Source organism: Platichthys flesus, chromosome 4 (genome assembly GCF_949316205.1).
Source record: "Platichthys flesus chromosome 4, fPlaFle2.1, whole genome shotgun sequence".
In the NCBI taxonomy this organism is placed as follows: Eukaryota; Metazoa; Chordata; class Actinopteri; order Pleuronectiformes; family Pleuronectidae; genus Platichthys; species Platichthys flesus.
In genome coordinates this window covers 14,661,793-14,684,977 of record NC_084948.1, presented here as the reverse complement: position 1 = coordinate 14,684,977, position 23,185 = coordinate 14,661,793, and the positions used below count along the sequence as shown (strand labels likewise).

The 23,185-nt window shown below is 41.7% G+C and overlaps 1 protein-coding gene across 1 annotated transcript in view; it reads left to right on the top strand.

Moving 5' to 3' along the window:
• The window catches only part of si (sucrase-isomaltase), a 66,492-nt gene that overhangs the window by 13,341 nt on the left and 29,966 nt on the right, over positions 1-23,185 (top strand). Inside the window, exons 12-25 of the mRNA XM_062386259.1 lie at positions 873-986; positions 1,657-1,741; positions 2,387-2,504; positions 4,347-4,518; positions 5,714-5,830; positions 8,092-8,246; positions 10,836-10,920; positions 14,932-14,988; positions 18,277-18,401; positions 18,902-18,990; positions 19,299-19,348; positions 19,917-20,108; positions 22,729-22,869; positions 22,965-23,171. Of these exons, the coding sequence (XP_062242243.1) occupies positions 873-986; positions 1,657-1,741; positions 2,387-2,504; positions 4,347-4,518; positions 5,714-5,830; positions 8,092-8,246; positions 10,836-10,920; positions 14,932-14,988; positions 18,277-18,401; positions 18,902-18,990; positions 19,299-19,348; positions 19,917-20,108; positions 22,729-22,869; positions 22,965-23,171 (1,707 nt within the window). The remainder of the gene's footprint in view (positions 1-872; positions 987-1,656; positions 1,742-2,386; positions 2,505-4,346; positions 4,519-5,713; positions 5,831-8,091; positions 8,247-10,835; positions 10,921-14,931; positions 14,989-18,276; positions 18,402-18,901; positions 18,991-19,298; positions 19,349-19,916; positions 20,109-22,728; positions 22,870-22,964; positions 23,172-23,185) is intronic.

The window sequence follows — 23,185 nt, the reverse complement described above, 5'->3', positions numbered from 1 at the left end:
TGTGACCTTGGACTTCAGACCACCTGCCAAAAACATCTGCCTATAAATCTGTGTGCAAGTGTGTGTAAATATGTTTGTGCACACGTGAGCGTATATGAGCGTGATTCATGTCTCAGCCTCAAACTGGGTTGTAAAGTTACTGGCGGTGGAAGTAAAGGTAAAAGATAGCTACAGTGGCGCAACCTTGAGACTTAATATGCATTGCGCTCGAAAGACACATTCACAAACGTGCGTGTGCACACACTTACACGCACAAACACACACATCTATAGAAAATATCCGCTTTCCTCCGTGGATTAATCATTTTTCTCAATACACGTCATTAAGGACGACTTCTAACACAGTCACGTCTGGAGATTTCTATTGCATTATCGATTTCGCCTCTCCTCTGTTCTCTTACTCGACTCATCTGTCTCTCTATCCCCTTTCTCCTTTGCCATCTCTGTCTCACACACACACATGCACACGCACACCAATCCCACCCCCTCCCTCCCTTCATCTCACTTCTGCCCTCTTTTCTTTGTCATTTCCACATCTCTTAGCGGTTTCTCTGACACTGCTTCTGTCAGTTTCTTCCGCGGAGCTCGCTACACCTACACCATCTTAGCTGATCATGCCCCGTCGTGCTGTTTCACATGTAAAGTATTGTGTAGGCTGGGCTTCTTGTCTACACAAGGACAAGCTGTGTCGGCTGCGTTTAAATAGAATTTTTAACGACATCCACTTGGCCAAAACCAAAACCTAAACTGAGTGCCTGTCAGCAAAGAAGCTCTAGCAGGGATGCCAGACTAATGAGCGCAGAGCTTCATTTCCCGGAAACTGTTTAAAAGGTGCCTGTAAACACGCAGCGTCTCATTGTCTCTGCCTTTCAGGTGTGGCCGGGAGAGACAGTGTTCCCAGACTACACCAGCCAAAACTGCATAGACTGGTGGGTTGATGAGTACGAGCGGTTCTCCAGGGAGATCAAGCACGATGCCCTCTGGATTGTAAGTCAATGTTCCTCATGCTGACCATAAATTCAGAGACTGACGGTGTTCTGCAGCCATCTGCCTGCACACAGGGGGGGGCAGACCTGAATTTTGTGTATGAACAGTGAGCTCATACTCAAAAACGGGCAACATTTATGTTTTACTGTTAATGATTTCTCAGCCGTAAGTATGGATTGGGCTCATTCATTACTCTGGCTGTTTACTGCAGTCAGCACAATCCCCCATCTCACTTGAAAAACCTCAGTTAGCCCAGATCATTTTACCCACATGAGTCCAATCCTTGGACCCCTGTATGAAATGATTGATGGGAATAAGTCTCCTTTTCAGGATTTTAGTAGAAAAATGTTTACTTAATTGCGATCTTGTCAAATATGCCAGAAGTAGCCAAACAATACAAATAATATTCCACCATATAACATCATATCAACTGTGCCACATCAACATTGAAAATAGAGGCCTCTGTAAACCAACTGACTTCAGGTTCAACAATTTACTGAACCTCACAAAAATATAAATAATGATTTATGTATATCCACTGGTTAGACTGGTAAATCTTCTCTACTCTGGCTCTGAATTTTACCAATGTATAAACCGGTAATCATTTCATACCTCAGTGTGATTATTAATATCAATTTCTTACTCATATTGACGTGTGATGAACTTGCAGGACATGAATGAGGTGGCCAATTTCAAGCAAGGGTCGAACAAGGGCTGTGCCGATAACAAACTCAACTATCCTCCCTTCACTCCACGTAAGACACATTATGTTCATGTTCTGAGTTGTGTGTGCTGCTTGTAAACAGTTTAAGTTGCTGCAATAAGGCGTTTCTATTGTGAATGCTTAGTCTTTGCTGTATTTTCACTTTGACCTTACAACACAGTTGTCAATCAACAGTTAGGCCATAGCGCTGAGGTTACTGAAATACAAGGAGATAGATATTGCCACAGTTCTGCTGTTCGTAGCCTTGATGCTGAGCACAGGAGGATGAATTAGCCACAACGGATCATAAAGTAAGTTTAGGTCCAGAGGAGAACTCATCTGAAGTAATGGGTCCCTGGTGAAGAATTTAGAAAATGACTCTTCTGCCACGTCTTCTATGCGGACTGTGTCTCAGACAGGATGATCCTAACTGGGAAAGGCATGCTCCCCGGCCGCCATCATTTTACTGGTCTCCTCCTTAGTCATCCTCTTCTCCCATGGCTCTCTCTCTGTCCTTCATTTCCTTATTGTCCCTTCTTCCTATTGCAGTATATATATCAACTTCTCTCTCGTTCTCTCTGTCTCTCCCCTTGCTGTCCTTCCCTCAACTGCGGCCTTTATTTTGCATTCACTTTATACCTCCCCTCACCTCAACCTGTTTCTTTGCCTCATTCATCTTCTCTCTCGCCCCCCCCAGGGATTCTGGATGAGCTGATGTACAGTAAGACTCTGTGTATGGATGCCAAGCAGGCCTGGGGGAACCACTATGATGTCCACAGCCTGTATGGCTACTCTATGGTGCTGGCGACTGAGAAGTGAGTGCATTCCCAATCGATGATAGAAGTAGTTTGGCCGGGCTTGTGTAAGAGTATAGAGGCCAACTTGCTGCCACCGCTTCAGAGAAATGGGGCACTGGCAAAACCCAAATTGCAAAGTGTGATGTGGAAACACAAACTCTCGGGAATCAAGTGTTGTTAGAGTCAGAGGTCCTGGGAACAGAATTACGCAGCTGACATGCAGAAGATCTGTAGGTTCGGTGCAGTCTGATGAATTATACCAGCTGCTAAATCATAGCTTGTGACTCTTGCAGACCATTTGCAACTTGGATCCCGCGTGATAAGTGAGGAAATATGTGTTAATGAGGCTGACTCCCAGGGTGAGAGAATGGATTTCTCATTTGGGTCCGGCGTTGAAACAGTATAAAGGTCCCATTACTTACACAAACCTCACACACACACACACACACACACACACACCTCTCTTCTGACGACTCTTCTAGGTGGAAACCCATACAAACCACTTATATGGTACAGAGCTATAAACCGCAGTCTTATAGAGGATTTATATAGTTTCCAAACTATCAGCCATATATATATATATATATTCCACACAAGGCTAAAGTTGGCAATGGTTGCAAATGTAATTCGCACTAATGCTGATGGTATGGGAAAGTGCATCAATTTGGAAGCAGCACACACCTTCACTAATGGGTGATGCCAGGGGTAAGACTAATGAATGGTCAAAGTATTGATAACATTCAACTTTCCCAATAGGTTACCCATCTCATGTCAGGAGGGGCTGCTTTGCTTCCCCTGCACCCGCCTACTGGGTTATTCTGCATCTATTTTGTGCTGATTCATTGCTGACGTGAGCTGATAAATGTACCTCTGATGTAAAAAAGTGAATAAATTAATCATTGAATTTGAATAGAATGCAAGTGTAACTCATCTCGTCATAGCATAGTACATATTCAAGAAAAGTTTCTTTCACAGTGATGTCATGACAATGTTTTGTGTATTTCAATATGAGTGACATCTACAAAAGGTTGTCATAACATTTGGCTCCAACGCATCCCAACAATATCCTTGGATGTATATAAGCAGAAAAGTCATCAACAATCCTATTTGGCTTTTATGATGTGACCAAAAAAATGTGGATTCAAAGTGTGGGCTTTCTGTTGGTACCACTTCGGCAATTACATTATTGTGTGATCTTTCCCAGAGTCTAACAAATATGTGTTAATGGATCCCGACTCTTGGTTGTAAAAAGAAAACATACACTGACTACAAAATAAAAGCAGCTTGTGTTATTCATTGGATGTACAGAGGGACAATATTACCCGTGACAGACACACCTAAATGTATTCACAAAGGAAAACATAACATATAAATGGCTGCATGCACACAGGAAGAGACATAGACTTGCATTGGGAACAATATTGGCCGTGTTGAGTGGACTTGCTGACTCATTCCTTTGCCACCAAACCAAGCCCTTTCGTCTCCTTTCTCTCCGTCCACTAATTGAAATGTATTATTGGCAGGAGACACATTTTGTAAACATCATCAGGGTTTTGTATTGTCATGGAAATCAATGCTGCATCAATTTCCCTCATCTAACACAATACTGTACAATGGGGGGAAGGAAAAGCAGTACCAGCTCTGGCTGTGTCCCCATCTCATCTCATATCTCTTCATCTGGCTCCACTCTGTGAGCATGTTTGTGCTCGTGGGTTTGATTTACGTCTCTCCCTGGTGCCATTTAAATATCTTGCCTTCGCTGCCGAGGTCCTTCTTTATCTTAATGACCTCTTTCTCTCTCCACCGCTCTCCGACCCTATTCTGCATCTGTCCTCGCTGCTTCCCCTTTCCCTCCCACAGAGCTCTGGAGAAAGTGTTCGGGGAAAACCGTACCCTGATGCTGACCCGCTCCTCCTTCCCGGGTGTGGGAAAATACTCGGGTCACTGGCTGGGGGACAATGGCGCCAACTGGAACGACATAAAATGGGCCATCCCCGGCATGCTCGAGTTCGGGCTCTTTGGCGTTCCCTATGTGAGTAGCGAGCCATCGCAGAAGGGCAGATACTGTTCAGGTTCAGCTTAAATACAAAGAAAAGAAGGAAAAACACTATATTTCACAGGGTTGCCATGTATTATTGGGACAGTTTTTCACCTGAGCCTTCTTAAATTGACACTGTAACAGCACATATGCAGCTATGTCTTATTTTTTATTTTCTTATTCCGTTTTAATTTAGATTAAAAAAAAAATGGACACAATGAAGCTCAATAAATATTGGTTCATTTTTAGCAAATTCCCATACGCATTGGTACTTTATACTTAAGACCTCATCATTCAAAGAGATCTTAACATGCACTTCTGGCATTCACAAGTTTCCCCCTCTTGCCTCTTTAAATAGGATTCAGCCACTAATTGAGATCCATGTTCAGGCGCAAGCATAAAGACTGAGGGGCAGGCAAGGGAACGAGATCCATTAATACATCTGAAAGAACATGACCATGTTAACACACACACACACACACACATACTAGAAAATGTATATGAGTGGAGCACAGAGCGCAAACAGTGCACAGGAAACAACAGGCAGGGGGTCAAGCAGATGCGATCCTCCGACTGTGCACATCAGATGGTCTGATGGATGTCAAACTGATTTTAGGCCCTACGGTGCATACACACACAGACAAACAGACATACACACACACACACAAAGAAAGGGAGTAAGCAGGAGAAATGGGATTTGGATCGATCCCCTCCCATTGAGTGTGTTGTAGAATGTGGCCGGTTGTAAACAATAGAAAGGAAGAAGTCTCCAAGGAGCCGCCTTTGACTGGAATCTCTTTCTTGGACTCCGCTGTGCAATTAATGTAAATAAAGATCACTGCCCATGGCTGCCTTGAACAAATTGATAAGACATCAAAAAAAGACATTTTGAAAGTAAATTATGCAAGATCATGTCAGTGGCCCTATTGTTTTTACTGCTGGATAGGTTATTTATTGACCCAACACAATCAGTTGTTTGTTCTGTTTTTTGACATTTGGAATAGAAAGCCTCTGTGGATCCATATTCACAAGACAATCTCAGACTAGAACCCACAACAAACCCCTTTTCGCTATCTGAAATGGAATGCCAAGCGTCTGATTCCAACACATTTGAAGCAACATCTCAGACCCAGGCAGAAATGTACCGTTGTGGCTGAATGTCAAGCTGTCGTCCCCGAACGTGTTTCAGATCGGAGCTGACATCTGCGGCTTCTTCGACGAGCCCAGTGAAGAGCTGTGCCGTCGCTGGATGCAGGTGGGAGCCTTCTATCCCTTCAGTCGGAACCACAACGCCCAGGGCTACAAGGTACCGTGAAGACATTTTCCTGTGTCATTTTCATATTACACTGTCAGTTTTTAGATTTATGTATCAGACGGCCATTGTTTGGTCCAAATCGCCGCAGGGTGTACCCTTTATTTCACAACACCGCATAGGTGTTATGACTCCCAGTGTTTAAAAATAGAAACTTCTTTCAGTATCCATGGAGATTGTCATCACACCAGCGCTGGCAGAGTTGTGTTATAAAATAGGAGCAGCAGGACATCTGATTCGGGGGTTTAACACTGGGGATGTTCACTGCAGAAAAATCATTACAGAGTAGTTGCTGTGGATTTTGGAACATTTGAGCCCGGAGTAAAACGCAGCTAAGAAGCTCAGTGCCAGACTGATACTCATCGAAGAGGGTGACATTTTACACTTTAGTAAAACGATAATGTCAATGTTAAATTATGTCGAATTACCACAGTATGATGTGCCATATGGCTTCAGACCCTTAACAAACCTTTGAATTGGCACTGTTATCTCGTGTGCACCCGCCACCTCTTTAACTCCAACTGTGGCTCTGGCTGCTTGTGTAGCATCAGACTCTCTGACTGTGGAGCTGCTTATCTTACATACTTGGAATCAAACCGATTCCAAGTATTTTAGTTTTTGTTTATTTGAATGTTTGTTTTACTTCTAATGCTAAAAGAGAAAAGGCTTCAAAGTATGACCAACCAATGATTCTAACGCTTTCCCTTATACTACTGGGACAAACAAGAGGTGCTGGAATGTAGAAAACATTTCAAATCCAACGGAGTCAATCTTGCTCGTCAGCTTTTTAAAAATTTGCTTCTAGGGGCAACAGCCGATATTTTCGGGCTTCCGGAGTAGCCTGCGTATATTCAGGCCATTCTCTTGTCTTCCATTAGCCATTTTAAAGTCCGGCTAGTTTCTTTTATCACATGAGTTGAAAGTTTATCTGCAAGAAACACAGACACAGATCAATTTTTGTAGGTGTTTTAGGTCCAGACACCATTTTTGCTAATCTCTATTAAACATCCAACTGCTAATGAATGCTGATACGTTTAATAACCCGATAGCCGACGGATTTCAGTCAATGTGGTCCAGCTTTTTTATCTCTCCACAAGAACCAACCAAAGCCTGCTCAAATTTGATTGGTCATAATTATGTAGAATACGTTTATGGATTAAACAGAGCCACCGGCTTGGCTCTACACTCTGACACAGTAGTTTACAGAACCAGAGTAAGAAAATACTGCACAGTTTATGAATGTAATGTCACCTAAAACTTCACAAACCTATGTAGTTGAAATGTCCTCAAGGAGAGTTACTTCTCAAGGTTTGGTCAGATATGCAAAGGTTTTCAGATCAAAACCATTCCTTGCACTTTTATTTTAAATGTAACCACAGCAAAAAAGTGTCATCCAACCCGATCCAATCCAACATATAATCACTTTCACCAGAGCACACATTCACATTTCTCAGGCAAGGTTCTTCATGTGACATTTCTATGCGCATAAATGATGAAAAATAGCACAGCATTGAGGTTGTGGGGGGGATTAGAATGAAATGGTGGTGGGGTGGGGGGTGTAGTGGCTGGAGAACAGGAACATGATGATGATGATGAATTTGAAGTACGATTTCCACTAAACGAGACAGCTAATGTGTGACCTTTGCTTTGCCCTAATCATGGCTCTCGTCACACAGCCATAGAGGCCGGTCCAAACACACACATACGCACGCACACACACATATATACACACACACACAGTTCTCATCACACTCCCAGAGGGGTTGAGGGCATAAATGATTAGCCAGATGAGAGGAACACGGCCTGTTAGCAGCTAATCAACCTTTCACTCTCCACTATCCACAGTATGTCCCTTTCTCACACATTTTTCCTCCTTCATTTATTTTTCTCAACTTTTCCTTTGCAATTTGTCTTCACAAAATCCACCAAAGTAGTTCTGTGTTAAAGTTAATTTGTATTGCAATCATTATAAATAAAGGTTAAAATCCAGTTGTTCAATATGAATAAATGTACAATGTTTTAAAAATAAAATTCCTCCAGCTTCCCATCCTCTTCACACCTTTCTTAGCCCTCGTTTAGAGTCAATCTTTCCATTTGCCACAATATCTCTTCCTTCCCACTCACTCTGTCCTTCACCCTCCAATCTGCCTCTTTTTCTTTCCCACTGTGAATGAAGGACAAATCTTTATTTTTTCTCCCCCCTCTTGCCTCTCATTTATCAATGCCATCTCTTTAATCAATCTTTCTGTCTCCAGCCCCAGGATCCAGCTTGGTATGGCAATGGTTCAGCGCTGGTGGAGACCTCCAAACATTACCTGAGGATACGTTACACACTCCTGCCTTACCTCTACACGCTCTTCTACAAAGCCCACACCACAGGAGAGACTGTTGTTCGTCCTGTCATGCACGAGTAAGTCACTCAAAGATATAACAAGTAAACTGTCAGACCCAAAATGAGGTGGTACAGACTGATTTAGCAGAAGTATTCTTCTTTTGCACGTGTCAGAGAGTATGAGATGAGGATTCTGCTAAGAGATCTGAGCTATTTTTAGAAAAGCACATGTATGAACAACTACCTAAGTGAAATCAACAATGTTAAGTATCACCTAGGAGGAAGGTGAGGTGGTGCAGCACACAGCATTGGTATGCGTGTAATGAGCAGAGAAGCATTGAAAAGTGTGAGGGCACAACATCCACTTGCATCAATATGACCGGACATTAGTCGCTGCCCAGCTGTGAATTAGCCAATCGCGATAAAACATATTGTAAACAGGTGTTGCTAACGTCAGCGCTCTTCTCGAACATTTAGGGCGCCAGCACACTTACCTTGTTGGATCCGGACCTCTGGACGATTCAGTTTAGTCCAAACCAAAAGTGAACTGTGGTCAGGACCAATGGACCAAAATGAAATCTGACCAAAAGAGTCTCGGTACAGATCCAACTGATCCATGGTTCAGATCATTTGGAGTATGAAGATTTTTGGATAGTTCCAATTTTCAGACTAATTGCCGGAAGTTGAGAGAGCATCAAGCTACAGAAGACGAAAAAGAAGTGAAGCAGCTTACACACTGTTTGTTGTCATCGCCTCTGCTGATGTAGTTTGTGCTATGAAGAGGTTCTTTTAGCTGTTCATCATTCAAACTTAAATAATTGTATTTCTTGTTCTTGTATTTGCAAACCATTTATTCCAAATGGTTTGCAAATACAAGAAGATAAACAAACGCCCATCTAAGTACCATTCAGTCGTAGCCAATTTCGGTGATGATGACAGGACATATGCATTTCATACAAAAGTATTTATTGCGCTCCCTAAATGTGATATAAAAATAAAATATAATATAATGTATCAAAGACATGAACCTTGGTTCGGACCATTGTCTGGACTTTCAGGTGTAAATCGGCCTCAGTCAAAAAACTCACTTCACCCTTCATAGTAATACAGAGTTGGTGGAAAAGACTTGGCTCTCTGAGAATCCGAGCGGTGGCGAAGATTCTGCTGGGAGAGAGAGAGAACTAATCCTCCAAAACAAAAGCATATTGCTGGCTGCTCAATAAGATTTAGCGGGGAGTGCATTAGACAACAAGCATGGTGCAATTTCCCCCGAATAATAGCGAAACCCTTTTCATCTGAGAGGAGCTCATCCCTCACATGAACATGCTGCAGCATACCAACAGCAGCTTGATGCAAGGAGAACGTTTTCTGAAGTGTATTACGTGTTGCATTTCTCTTTAAACGCTTTGCTAAATCCGTCTTATTTGTGAAGTAGCGAAGACAGTGCACATCACATGCATATTTGCGTCACTCCCCGCTCATTATATAGTCTTCTGTAGTGCTATCTGAATAATTAGTTAGGATGACAGACTGGAACCCACAATACACAGCGAAAAGAAGTTTACATCCAATAGTCACTAGTGGCGCAAATTATACCATCATGCTTTGAATAAATTCAAGAAAAATGGAATGAGCAGCAAGTACTGTATAACGATAAAATGTAATTGTGCCATGTCTGAATAAAAATAAATGAATTAAAAGGAACTGAAAGTTGTAGCAGACACTAAACACAATCTATTTATACAATGTGGGAACATATACTCAGTGGAATATGAGTGATGTTGATATGGCACATCCTAAAGGTGCGGCTACAACGCAGTACTTACTGGCGTGGTGTTTTTTACTTTGCCTAAGAGGTCACTATTGTCCTCAACATAGAAGTGAATGAATAAGTGAAAGTTAGATCCAACCCACTGGGGAAATTGTCTACAACATAGGTCACTTTAAGACGGCCCACGTTCCAGATCAGGGGAACAGATATAAGATGTAGAGAAACGTAGAGAAATGTAGAGAAACGTGGAGAAACGTAGAGAAACGTAGAGAAAGCAGCTGTTCAGTTCTCAAGATGTGTACAAACTGTTTGAGACTTTGAGAAAATTAACTTGACACTTTTACTTACTTACTTTGTTTATAATTCAGGGAACAGACTGATCTGAGCCCCCCCTCTAACAGCCCATAACTATGACTTTATTCTCATAAACTTTAAATCATTTTCTCTTAGTATTTCAACTTTATTCTCGTTAATTCACAAATTTAACTTGAAATATTCACTTAAATGTAGTAATTTTAAGACTTTATTCTCTCGAAGGCATAATTTTACTCGTACTTTCATTATTTTGAATTTGTAATATCTCAGCTCTAGTTCTGACCCTACAACTGAAGGAAAAAAAGGCTTTTGTAAATGTCAGAATTGACTGTGATGACATCAAGAGCACCCCGTCATCGGAATTATAGGCCGTGAGCTTTATTGAACCCTTAAAAGAGACACATTTTTTTATCAAATTAATTTATCCAAAGAATATATATGTTATGACTAAATGAGAAATGATGAAGGGTGTAATTGCCCAAAGGCTGTCAGAGAACAGTTGTAAAGTGTACCAACATGGATTTACTAACTTACTGGCTTCACACAATAATATCTAAATCACGATTATTGTCATTCCAAAGGTTCTACTCTGACAGCGAAACCTGGAACGTGGACCGGCAGTTTCTCTGGGGAAAACACCTGCTCATCACACCTGTACTGGACCCGGTCAGTCACAACACAAACCAAGAAAACTGTGCGCACACACTATTACAGGCTTTGGTTGTATAATTACATCACGCATTGAATCATGTATTATATAAAGTCCATATAGAAACATATATGTAGAATATAGAGTCATGTGTTTTGCAGATGATGCAGAGGGGATACACACACACAAAGTCACACACACACACACACACACACACACACACACACACACACACACCATGACCTCCACTGGGAAAACATGACATGAGATATTCTTTGTTGCCCTCCCCTCCACTCGTTCCTCTTTCTTCTCTCTTTCATATCCTCCCTCTTTTCTCTCAGCTCTAATGAGAGCACTGACCTCATTACTTGCAGATTAGAAGTGTAGATAGAAGTGTGTATGTGTGTGTGTGTGTGTGTGTGTGTTTGATAATGTTTGTCTGAGTATGTGCGTCTATGCATGCTCCTGCGCAATTGTATATAAACGTGCGTGCCTTTAACGTGCATGTGCATGTGCAGCGATCGACGTCGTGTCAAAGTGGCCTGATTAATAAGCAATCTAGCTCGGCCTCTCGTGAATTACAGAATAGTGGAATAGTGGAATGCGAGTTGGATTGATAGCAGGGCTGGGGATTGAGTAAGGTCAGTAAGTGTGCTGGTGGAAAATTTTCTAATGGAAGAGGAGTTGGGACTATGCCTGTAACACATGAGGGTTGGAGATGTCCAGATGGTTGACGAGTTTTCTGAATCAATTAAGACAAACAGGACAAATGCAAAGGGCAGTAAAGATTGCACCTAATACGGGTCCTTTGCAGGCTGGAACACAGTGGGTGTGTTAAAGGCTGGTATCAGTTATGACCAATGCTTATTTTCTCTCTCTTTAAAAAAGCAATGTCCCCTGTATCAAAGTGTCCTGACAATCGAATACAGTGAAAAGTCTGCTAACGAATTGCATCTCCTAGGAGGAAAGCTATGACCTTGCTTGTGATGGTGCAGAAATGCCATGAGTGGATTGAGAGCTGGTTTCATTTACTTAGGAATAAGATCGAACTATGTTGCACCACTGCTCTCTAAGCTCCTTGGCTGATGATGCCCTCAGTCATACAGTTCTTAAATAATCAATCATGGCCCACTGTGACGGCTCTATGTTTCATTCAGGCCACAATCACATGTAGAAATAAGAAACGCAAGCTATTTCTCCCTTTATGCTTGAAGGCGTTGAGATTTAAAATCAGCCAACGCATCATCCACGGAGAGCCTTGTCGGCTTTCATGTAACATTTGCCCGCGTGTCTAGATTTTCAGGTCAAACGAAACCAAAGCAGAAATCCAAAGATGCACCATGCTGCTTGATCGGTATTGACAAAACCTCATGCTGATCTTCCACTCCCATTTCTGCACATACTAAAGTGTTGTTGCAGGCAGAAAATAGCAAAAAGATACAAGTTAGCAAGCAAATGAAACTGTATCTGATAAAAAATACCACTTTAATAGTGTAGTGTAACAAATACAGTCACAACTGGGGTTTCCCATTGATAGAATTTGTGTTACACTTAAAGGCTCATTTATACAAAAAGTGTAACATATCTGTTTTAAGCCATGGAACCATCACTGCCCACTTCCTTTACGTTAGGCTGGTTGTTATGCAATACAACCAATAGAGGGCAGTTGAAGAGTTGAACGTTTCTGAAAACCTCAGTCATATAGTTTCTTCCCATCTCAAGTCTCTTCTTAAAACTTCAAAACTCCTCCCTTGAGTCCTTCGTCTGTATTCGTAAGCTCTCAGAAGACGTGGATGAATACAGATGAATGAACACAGAGTACGTGTGGAAGGCTCAGTCCTTTTCCGTATCTGACATTTCATACTTCAACCTTCCTAAAAGACATTATAAATTGTTTTCATGTCCAACAAATAACTGTAAATTCTAAAATGACCTTATCTTATTGTTTATGTTAGAGCTTTTTCCCCAGGTTGTATTGAAATAGCTCAACTAAAATTATTAGACACGATATGTTTTTAATGAGAGTAAACTTTCATCTGCTAAACGATTGTAGATAACAGTCCACGGAGGCACAACGAGTTTAGCAAACAGGCATTTTGTGCCTGAACTACCACAACAGATCTGATGCGGCTGAATATTCATCTTTATGTGGTGACAGGATGCTGCTGAGCTGCGGTGATGGGTATTTGCACCAGGGTAGAGGGCAGGCGCTGAGGACAGAGTTCCTACTGTCTGTTCCAGATGCAACAGGCCACAAGAAGAGATAGTGTCACTGACTCGAGTGGGGTCACAGGCTGATCTTAAACATCACGTCACATCCTACCATCTCTTTTCCTTTTTCATCATTCTCATTTCTCTGCGTCTCTGTCAATTTACCGCTCTGTCCGTCTTGCCTCTGCCTTTCTCTAATGATGCTCTCTCTCTCTCTCTCGCGCCATCATTCAGATCAGTCGATTCCTTCACCTTGATCTCCGTGATGAACCGGGGAGATCTCCTGCTCTCTCTCTCTGTTTCTCTCTCTCTCTCTCTGTCATCCCCTCTGGTCTTCATCCCTGCTTCCATACTTCCTCCACTTGCCCATTACTCCCCTTTCTTTCTTTTTTTTGCTCTCATCAGATGTTGGCTCCCTTATCTCATCTGCATTCTCTTAATCAGCCGCTGTCAAAATCACCCCTTGTGATCCAATTTCATTTCATCCCGTCTCTCTCGTTCGCCCTCTCCCCGTCTTCGCGCCTGTCTCGGCCTCTCTCATCCGTCTCAGAAACCATGTGATCATTGTGCCAGTGTGGATCTTTGGCCCACCTGATCAAACCTCACCTCATGGCTAGCTGGGCTACAGAAGCTCTAAATGAGGAATACGTGCCTCACGCCTCGTCCCTCTCAATCACAGTTAGCAGCCATGCTAAAGTCCCCAGTCCCTCCCCATTAGTCAGCGGGGTGAGTGATAGGCGCCGCGAGCAAATCAGACACCAGAAAACGAGGTGTCGGGGAGCATCCATTTCCCCGGGCTGTCATCCCACAGCCTGTGCAGCGGTTGTGACAGGTGATCTGCCTAGAAACTGTAAATGTGCGCCCGAAAGACAAAGTTAGGTCATTTGATTTAGTCATTTATCATAGCAGTGAGTCTTGATCATTTTTTTTATTGTTTGACATATACTTAGCTCATATTTGCCTCTGTTTAATTATCGTTTCATCCCTCTTCTCTTTCCCTGTTTGTTTTGCCTCATCTTCCTGTCACCTCTCCGTCTTCCTCCTTGAGGCCTCAGAAGGCCACACAGTAGGACGTGCAGCCAAGTAGAGACAGACAGGAAGGGAGATGTTGGTGCCATAGGTGCTTTTGACGGACAGCCCCGGCCTACACAGCTGACATAGTGTGTTTCACTATTTTGCTTTATATTATTTTTAGGAGGACCCGTAGCTGGTCCTCTGCTTAACTGGGCTCCCTGTGTTTATCTCCATCTCTCCCGCTGTTCTGCCCTGTCAGAGAGAGCAGGGAAGTGACAACGCTATCAAAGGCTCGCCGCTCAGCTATTGATTGCTCCTGTCTGTCCTCCACCTTAAGCCATCAAAGCCCGTCACCTATCAGTCGTCGCTCCGTGCTGTCTCCTCCATCATCTGTTGCATCACAGCACTGTCGACCGAAATGTCACAAGGGCATTGAGGAAACTTTATATCAGATGATAGGCAGTTTTAAAATAACTTTTTCTTGATACGAACGTCTTATCTTCCACCTGTTTCTTATTAAGCTGCAGTGACTTATAGCTGCCAGACATATCTGTGTTTCCTCTGTGGTGTATTGTGGCTTCTCTCTTCATGTTCAGACTCATAAGATTAAAGTGTCTGCGTCGGTACAGTGAGCTAAAGCAGGTGCTGCCGAGTGCAAGCACAAATCAAACAGAGGCTCGCTCCTGCACAAATCACAAAGCTGACACCTTTTGATGTTTGCTCCACAAATCAGAGGAATACAGTATGTGGCTCTGTCTAATGTCAAAAACAAATGTTTTCAGCGTTGTTCTTGTTTTCTGCAGGGTGTGGAGAATGTGCGGGCTTATGTACCAGATGCTGTGTGGTACAACTATGAGACGGTAAGAATATTTGCAGCTTGTTTTAATGGGTAGATCAAGATAGATGGCTTTTTGCATAGGTAAGAAAGATTACCTCTAAAGCACTTCCTCCCGCCTTCACATGTGTCACAAAAGAAACTGGAATGGCACTCAGAGTGCAAACCTTTTTCAAAGCCCAACAGTCTCAGGAAAACCACTTTGAAAACGGCACGATTCTGATTTGTATTAGATTCGTGCATTATTCCCTTGAGAAATCTGTGAAAATGTCAAAAGACTCTAAAAGAAAGAAATTCCAGGATCCACCCCTGGATGGTGAAAATCGTCTCAAAGTCATTTTTTGTGTTATGCTACTGACAAACAAACAAGGGTGAAAACATAACCTCCTTGGCAGAGGCAATGATCAGTAGAGTGATTATTTTAATTATGATAATGGAATCTCTCATTGTAGATTATTCTCACACTCACAGCAGACATTTCATCTCTTTTAGTTTAGATTGTCATTGAAATATTTTTTCATTAAGAAAAATCGAACTGACAACATAAGCAAGGTTCTCAAGTCAAATCCGCACAGCATCTATGAAAAGCATGTTGTCTGCTGTCATAGAGGGCAATGTAAGAACAAATTGAATCCATAGTTAGATCGTATTTCAAATATATTTTTACCCTTACGGATATTAGGGAGAAACATATAACAAAACATTATCAAAATGAAACAATCTGTTAAATCAATATCTCTCTGATACAGTCTTTACAATCTAGACACTATAGGATAAACAGAGGTTATTGTATTAAAATACACATGATTATACGGGAGAACATAAATTAATTGATAACATCAATGTATGTACAGTGATAAACAAAAATGGTTGCACAGGGGCTTATCATTCTGTTCCATTAACACACACACACACACACACACAAAGAGCATGTATCACATGAAAGTCTTTGCCTAGAGTTCTTTGAGACTGAGAGACAAGAGCGATAAGGCAGAGCGAGAGAGAGGACAGAGATAGAGTAAAAGAGGGGACAGGGAAGAGAGGAGAGAGACTATCTCCCTGACACAGAGATAAAAGAGGTGTTGAGTTCCTTTGGGACCTTATTTGGGCGTCACAGTGGTGATGTAAAGCACCCAGTGATCAGATGAGCGATTAGATTGGTTGTCTTGCCACCGGCCCCTTGTCCCGCATGGTCCCCTGTGATTATCTGGGTAGGAGGATGGAAGGGTTGGAGGGAGTATTGATGTACTGAAAATGACCATGAAAAAACAAGTTACTGAGCAGGAAGAAAATAATGGAAAAACAGAGGCAGGAAGGAATGAAAACAGATGCGGAAGAGGTTGAGGCAAGAGAAAGCAGGGTAAAGACGGACAGTACCCAAGATGGAGGAGAGAGGAAAAACAGAGAGGAGATGAAATGATGGGGGTGATGGTTACTGTACATAGACGAGTGGGAAGAGGGGAAGTTTGGCCAGGGGGAAAAGGGAGAAGAAGAGAAGACAAGAGAAGACCTCCTTAGGGCAGACAATGAGGGGGTGATAAGATCTGAAATTGCTTATAGACGCTTCGCTAACTCCAGCCCACACAGACGCCCATACTCCACTGTAGTGCAGGAAACAGTGCACGCACACACACACAAAAGGAAAATGGCCGAAAAAAGAATTAGAACACCACACCGAGGATGACAGGAGGTAAAGAGGAAAGTAGGTAGAAGAAGAATGAGAGGAGATAGAGAGAAGTGAGTTTAAAATTATTTTAGGCCAGTCAGAGAATTCAGTCCCCACGGGATCAGAAATTAACTGTGCTCTGTGGGGGCCGTCAGAGAAACGAGTGGAAGGGACACAGAGAAAAAGAGACAGAGCAAGAAAGAAAGGAGGGGAGCCATTTGTCTGCTCCTCTTGAATAAATAGTCCAAACTGCATATTATATTGCATATATTGTATACATAATATCATAAAGCAAAATGTTGTGTCCTGTGGTACAATGTTCGTGCACAGGCCTAAAATAATGTACCCAAAAAGTAAAGGTCAAAGTTCTCAAAGACTTTTTATTTTTTATTTTATGAATTTTTTCATAAAATAAGTAACTGAGAAAGATACTTACACGTCTGGTACAGACAAAAATAAAGTTCAAATTCTTTTCCTCGTTCTTTATTTATTCAGGGACTGTCACAGAGCAAAGCTCATATTGTTGCCCTTTCAAATAAACCAAATCAAGCCATACTACACAAGGTGTTGAGTGTAAAGTGTAAAGATCAGAATTTAAATATAGCTCAAACACAAGAGAAATGACTTACAAAAACTATTGGAGGACACAATGTCAGTACATTAGTATAAAAGTAGCATTTATTATGTAAACCACTGCTTCAACTATACTAGGGTAAATAAAATGTATAATTTAAGGGATTCCTGATGATATTTGCACATACGAAGAGCATAATATGCACTTGTTTCTCAATTGAATACTCATATATTGTAATATAGTAATACATATTTGTGAGGTAGTAGAGTTCCCCATACCCCTGTGTCTCAAAAGTGAAGATAAATGGAACAGCAGCTCAGCTTTATGAATTAAAAGACGACAGTGTTGTTCCCCTTCACATGGTGAGTGATGTCCGGCCCACCTTCCCACACAGGATGCGATGATGGGTTCTAAAACTGTCACCGCTCATAAATTTTACAGCTGAGTGACAGGAGGGTGTGGGCAGCCGCGTAAATTTCATCTGCATAGTCGAGCGCTGATAAAAATGTTGCACCAATAAAAGAGATGGACTGCTCCTTCTTCTTCTAAATAGAAACTTTCAAATTTCATTTTGCGCTTCTCAGTTCCATCTAAGCATGGACCCATTTTTTACTTAGAGTGTCTGATATTGTTCCAATTAGTTGATAAGCTATAACAATGAAACCTAATTTAACAACTTAGGCAATCAGATTCAAATTTTGGCTAATCAGGGGGGAAACAAAAGCCATCAGTGACATCTAAGTTTACTATCCATTGGCTGGAACTGTCACATTAGCATAGTATCCTACGTCCAGTGTGTTTGATTAGCCGGTTTGCAGACTCACACTTGAATAACGTATTCATAATCGTGATCATTGTTTTCGCTGCTTTTCTGCTTCAGAGGAAGCTTTAGACTTGGCAATTTTCCCGCAAAACAATTGCTAATATTTTCAAAAGTCAGGCGAGTGCAACTTTATGACCACTGACCTTTTTCTTAAGGGGGTGTGTTACGGATTGTTTTTACCCACAGAGATTCATACAGAGAATTTTTTTTGTGTGTAAATTACTTAATGTGTGTATATCCTACCCATCAGATGGAACAATTGGCAGACCGTAAGATGCATGTCAATATGTATCTGCCAGGTGACAAGCTTGGTTTACACATCAGAGGTGGTGCGATCCTCCCCACACAGGAACCTGAAGTCACCACCACAGACAGGTATATACACACACTCAGACAAAATGCATTCCCTAGCCCTTTAATCTAACTTAAACCATCACAACTCAATCCCCGATGCTGTCTTCACTTCACACAATACACTAAGCAAATGTTTGGCTGCAGGATAATTTGTATTTACTTGTGGTGCTTGCATCTATTTGCGTCTTTACCCTGATATTGTATGTGATCTCATGCACAAAAAATGTGTTTCCCATTCGGTTTGAACAACCTATTACCATAACCCTTACCCTAACCTAAACCTGTTTCTAACCTGGACTGTTAAAGCAAGTCTTAACCCCCAAACAGCTCTTGGTCTAGGCCCAACATGGTCCCCACAAAGAATCCATACAAATACCCACACAGTTATCCATACAATATGTTCAAAGATTTCAATGAGCTTTACCAAACAGTAATAACGAGAAAGTGTCTAATTTGATATTTTGTAATTCACATGAACCTGTCTGCACAGATTAGTAGCCATTTGATTCATATAATTGTAGTCGGCGAAACCCCATGGGCTTGATCGTCGCTCTTGATGACAACAACAAGGCAGCTGGGGAGCTATTCTGGGATGATGGAGATTCCCGAGGTATTGTTGCATTTTCTCATTTTAGCCGGTTTGTGTGTGTGTGTGTGTGTGTGTGTGTGTGTGTTTGCGAGAGAGAGAGAGACAGGATCATCTGCATCTTGTTATTACCGCTCATTGCAGGTGTTCTTTTATGAGCATCAAATGGAAGCACTTAACTCGTCAAACGCGCAGAATCAAATGATTCAGTGTGACTGTTAAAACATCGTCAGTCAGCTTCAATAAACGAAGGACAGACACTCTGCGTCTGTGTGACTGTATTCCTGGAGTCAAACCAATCATTTACATCGGCTTCTTCTCTTTCCTTTCAGATACAGTCGAAAGAGGAAACCACATCCACTACACGTTCTCCGTTGACGATGTAAGTTTCCCCCTCACATGCCTTCACACCATCATTCAAATCCAGCCCACATATTCCTTCTGATCTGAGCTTGAGTTCAAAGTTCAAAGCCACCAGAGACTTTCGACTTCCCCACTCCGGAACACCAAGCATGATTGATCCATGTTATACTGGTGTAGCTTTGTTGGATCAAGAACCCTATGTTCCCACATCACACAGCACTGAGGGTTCCCTTGCATGTTTAATGAATGCCGGTGATGTTCTTCCTGTACATTAGCATTACACTGGGGGCTTGACGGGTTTACAGACAGGGAATTTAATGGACCAGATGTTTGACTGATGGGCATGGGTTTTGGGGAATTCATAAGCTGGTGGCCTAAACTGTATTCTGTAGCCACGAGTGATGTAAGCTGTGATTGCTAAGTCCACTGGAATAGACTCGTTCTATCAATCTATCCCTTTGTACATTTAAAACATTCGTAAATGAAGGAAATGTCATGTGCCACACAAACCAAGGCATAGTCATTATAGAAATATCAATCAGAGAAGATGCACTTATTCCTTTAACTTTGTGTCTTCTATCTTTTAGGGAGTTTTGACAATGAATGTGACCAAGGCTGGCTACACGGACCCAAACAACCTTAAGTTTGAGAAAATTACTCTCCTTGGGGTGCCTACTGCTCCTTTGAACGTCAGTGTGACTCCCATTGGCACTGGATCACGTTACGGATCTACAAGGATGTTGGCGAACACCAGCATACAGTACGATGCTGTCAAGAAGGTACACTCACACATGCTCGGACACATGGCCATCCACAAATGTAAAGTTAAAGCATTAACCATTAATTCTTTCTTTCTCCTTTTCAAGACACAAAAGTCTTGTTGGGTAGGAAATGTTTACGTTGTTATTACATCAGTATTTTTGGGCAGTAATATGACTTTATTATTAAATAACAACTTTATTCTCATAATATTGTGACTTTTCTTACAATTAATTACACAACTTTATTCTCGTAATATTTTCACTATTAGAATTACTTTTTTTTTGTAAAATTACTTTATCTTGTACACCAACCACTTAAATGATGTCATTACTCGTGAGACCTCTGATAATTTGTTCTCTTTTTGATGGCCCTGATACTCCGTTGTAGGAGGTGTGTAGGCACATGACAAGTAATATTTCTTAAAGCAGTGCTAATGTTTTTTTTTTATGTTAAATTTATCATGCATTACTTTGTGTAAGGATTTTATTGAAGAACCTCTTGTGAAGTGTCGATTCTACTTTTTCCCTCCTCAGCTAAACAAATCATGTTCAGCATCTTTCAGTTTATTATTTTGGTCTCTTACAACTTAGTTTCCAGCATCAGCATCAGGCAGCTCATTTCAGATAAGAACCTCTTAAAGAACGACCATACACTCTCAATGACCTGCACCAGTGGACTGGTCTAGCTAGTGACCAGCTAATAAACACAATTGAGCTTTCAGCTGCTAGAGGCCAAATATGTTTCCTCAGGTGTTGATGACATGACGAAGGTCACTAAGACAGTGAGCTTTAGACGTAGAGTCATCACATTTGGTTTCCATTTTGTCTGAAAAACCTTGCTGGTCAAATGCAGGGTTGATGAGTTCTGCGGTGGCTATTCCCTTGTAGACTTTTGCAATTTATTTCAATAGGACCAGGGATGAAACCATTCACGGTCACCTCAAGGTTAGCCTCTAAGTATAAGGAATGATAACAATTTACATTGGTTGAGGATCATGAGAACAAAAATGCAAATAACAATGATTTTACGCTACATGCTCAGGGCTAGGAGGTGTCAAGAGGTGTAATTAAATAAAATAATAAAAATAAAAATATAGAAGTGTGCTTTGTGTGTGTTTGTGCGTGTACAATTGGGAGTAAACGTATGTATGTGTCTGTAGTTGTGCTTGTTTCATCCTCAAGGTCTCTCTAGTCAGACACACAAACCGGCATTTATCAAATGAGTCTCAGCGGTAATCATTCCTTGGGGGTGAAGGGTAAATGTGCTGTTAAATCGAAACTCTGCCTTGTCATTTCCATCCGTCTTTATATGCCATCTCGGTCTGGGCCTTGAACGTAGCTCACAGCCGCCAAACACCATTAGCTCGACATACACTCAAACAGAACAATACTTTACTATGCATGGGTCACATTGGCCGTCTGTGTTATATTTCATTTTTTTTACTTGATAGCATAATGTTTTATTACAAATAGGTTCCTTCCTGCAGTGCATGTAAAAAAGGTCTCCCTTTACAGTCCTCATACCATTTTTCTATTACTTCCTTTATTTTATCTTCTTCCTCGTCTGTGGCGGATCTTGCATACATTCTAAATCAGGGGCCATAAAGTGGCAACAATTTACACAGATGGACAGATTATATATCCAACATCCATGCATCATTCCTGATTTAGTAAGTTTCTCATTTAAATATCATTCCTCATTAATTCTTAACTCTATAGCTTTGAGCAAAGCCACATTGTGTAATATATTTTTAAAATATTTCCTTGTACAAGCATATTTTGTTATAAAAATAAACATTATTAAAAAATTGTCCTATTTGACATAATGTTTTGTAATTGATTACTTTAATAAAAAAAACTAATATGATTGACAGCCAATCAGATGTCAGCTGGGGCCTGTGCCCCCCCTGGCCCCACCCCTGGATCTGCCCCTGTTCCTCCTCTTCCTGTTCCTTCCCTCTTTTTTTTTCTTTTTAAATAAACTTTTCTGCTCTTGTGTGTCCTGCATGATCCATTTTTACAGAAAACGATTGAAAAGAGACACGCTGGATATCCTCTCGCCATGGGGGTGTTGTATTTTGTGTAGCTGAACATCTAAACGACCAGTGCTCTTTGACCAGTTATATAACTGTTAGCTCAACCCTTCAGTTGGACCTTGTATTGATCAAACTTGGCTGTAGTCATAAAAACAAACACATACAAGGACGTGTGCACAAACGTCAGTGCTGTGGTTATAAAAGCTCTAGCAACTGCTGGAATAAACAGACCCTCCGGTTCCTGCCTCATTGTATTCTTCATGCAAATCTTCCTCAACAACACAAGCTGAGGATGCATTGGATGGTGACTGTGGTGACTGTTGCTTCCATCCCGAGGGTAAGGGGCACTACAGGATATGTTGTGAGAATGACTCATAACTCCCAGCAAAGGCTATAGAAACAGCAAGGGAAATTAACAACTGTGGCTTTATTGATAGCCCACGCAACGTCAAACACACATTCACAAGCAAGCATGTGCTTACTTTGGGTTGTTCGCTCCCAGACAGCTTGAGAGGAAAGTGACTACGGTGGCTTCCCCGGATTTTTAATAACTGTAGCCTGATGTTCTCTTCTTTTTCCTCTACGCTTTCTCACATACACAGGTTCTGTTCCTGACTGGCCTCTCCCTGACCCTGGGGGAGACCCAGCTGGTGCAGTGGGAACTGAAACCAGAGCGCTTTAACTGCCATCCAGAGGAGAATGCAGATGAGGCCAAGTGCAAGAACAGAGGCTGCATCTGGAAGGTGAGAAGTGACTCTAATATTGTTCAAACACTAAGTGTGTACACCTGCTTTCTACATTCTGATAATGCTAAGCGTTCCTTACTTTCCTCTCCCAGCAAAGCAGCACTGAAGGTGTTCCATGGTGCTTCTATCCAAAAGACTTTGGTTACAATATTGGTAAGCAGGTTGATACCGACTCGGGCATGACACTTGACATCACCCGCAACAAGAAGTACGGAAGCAGCGGCCGCCCCGAGTCACCAGACGTAGACACTCTCCGTGTTGAGATCCGTTACCACAGCGGTGACATGCTGCAATTCAAGGTATGCATGTGTTT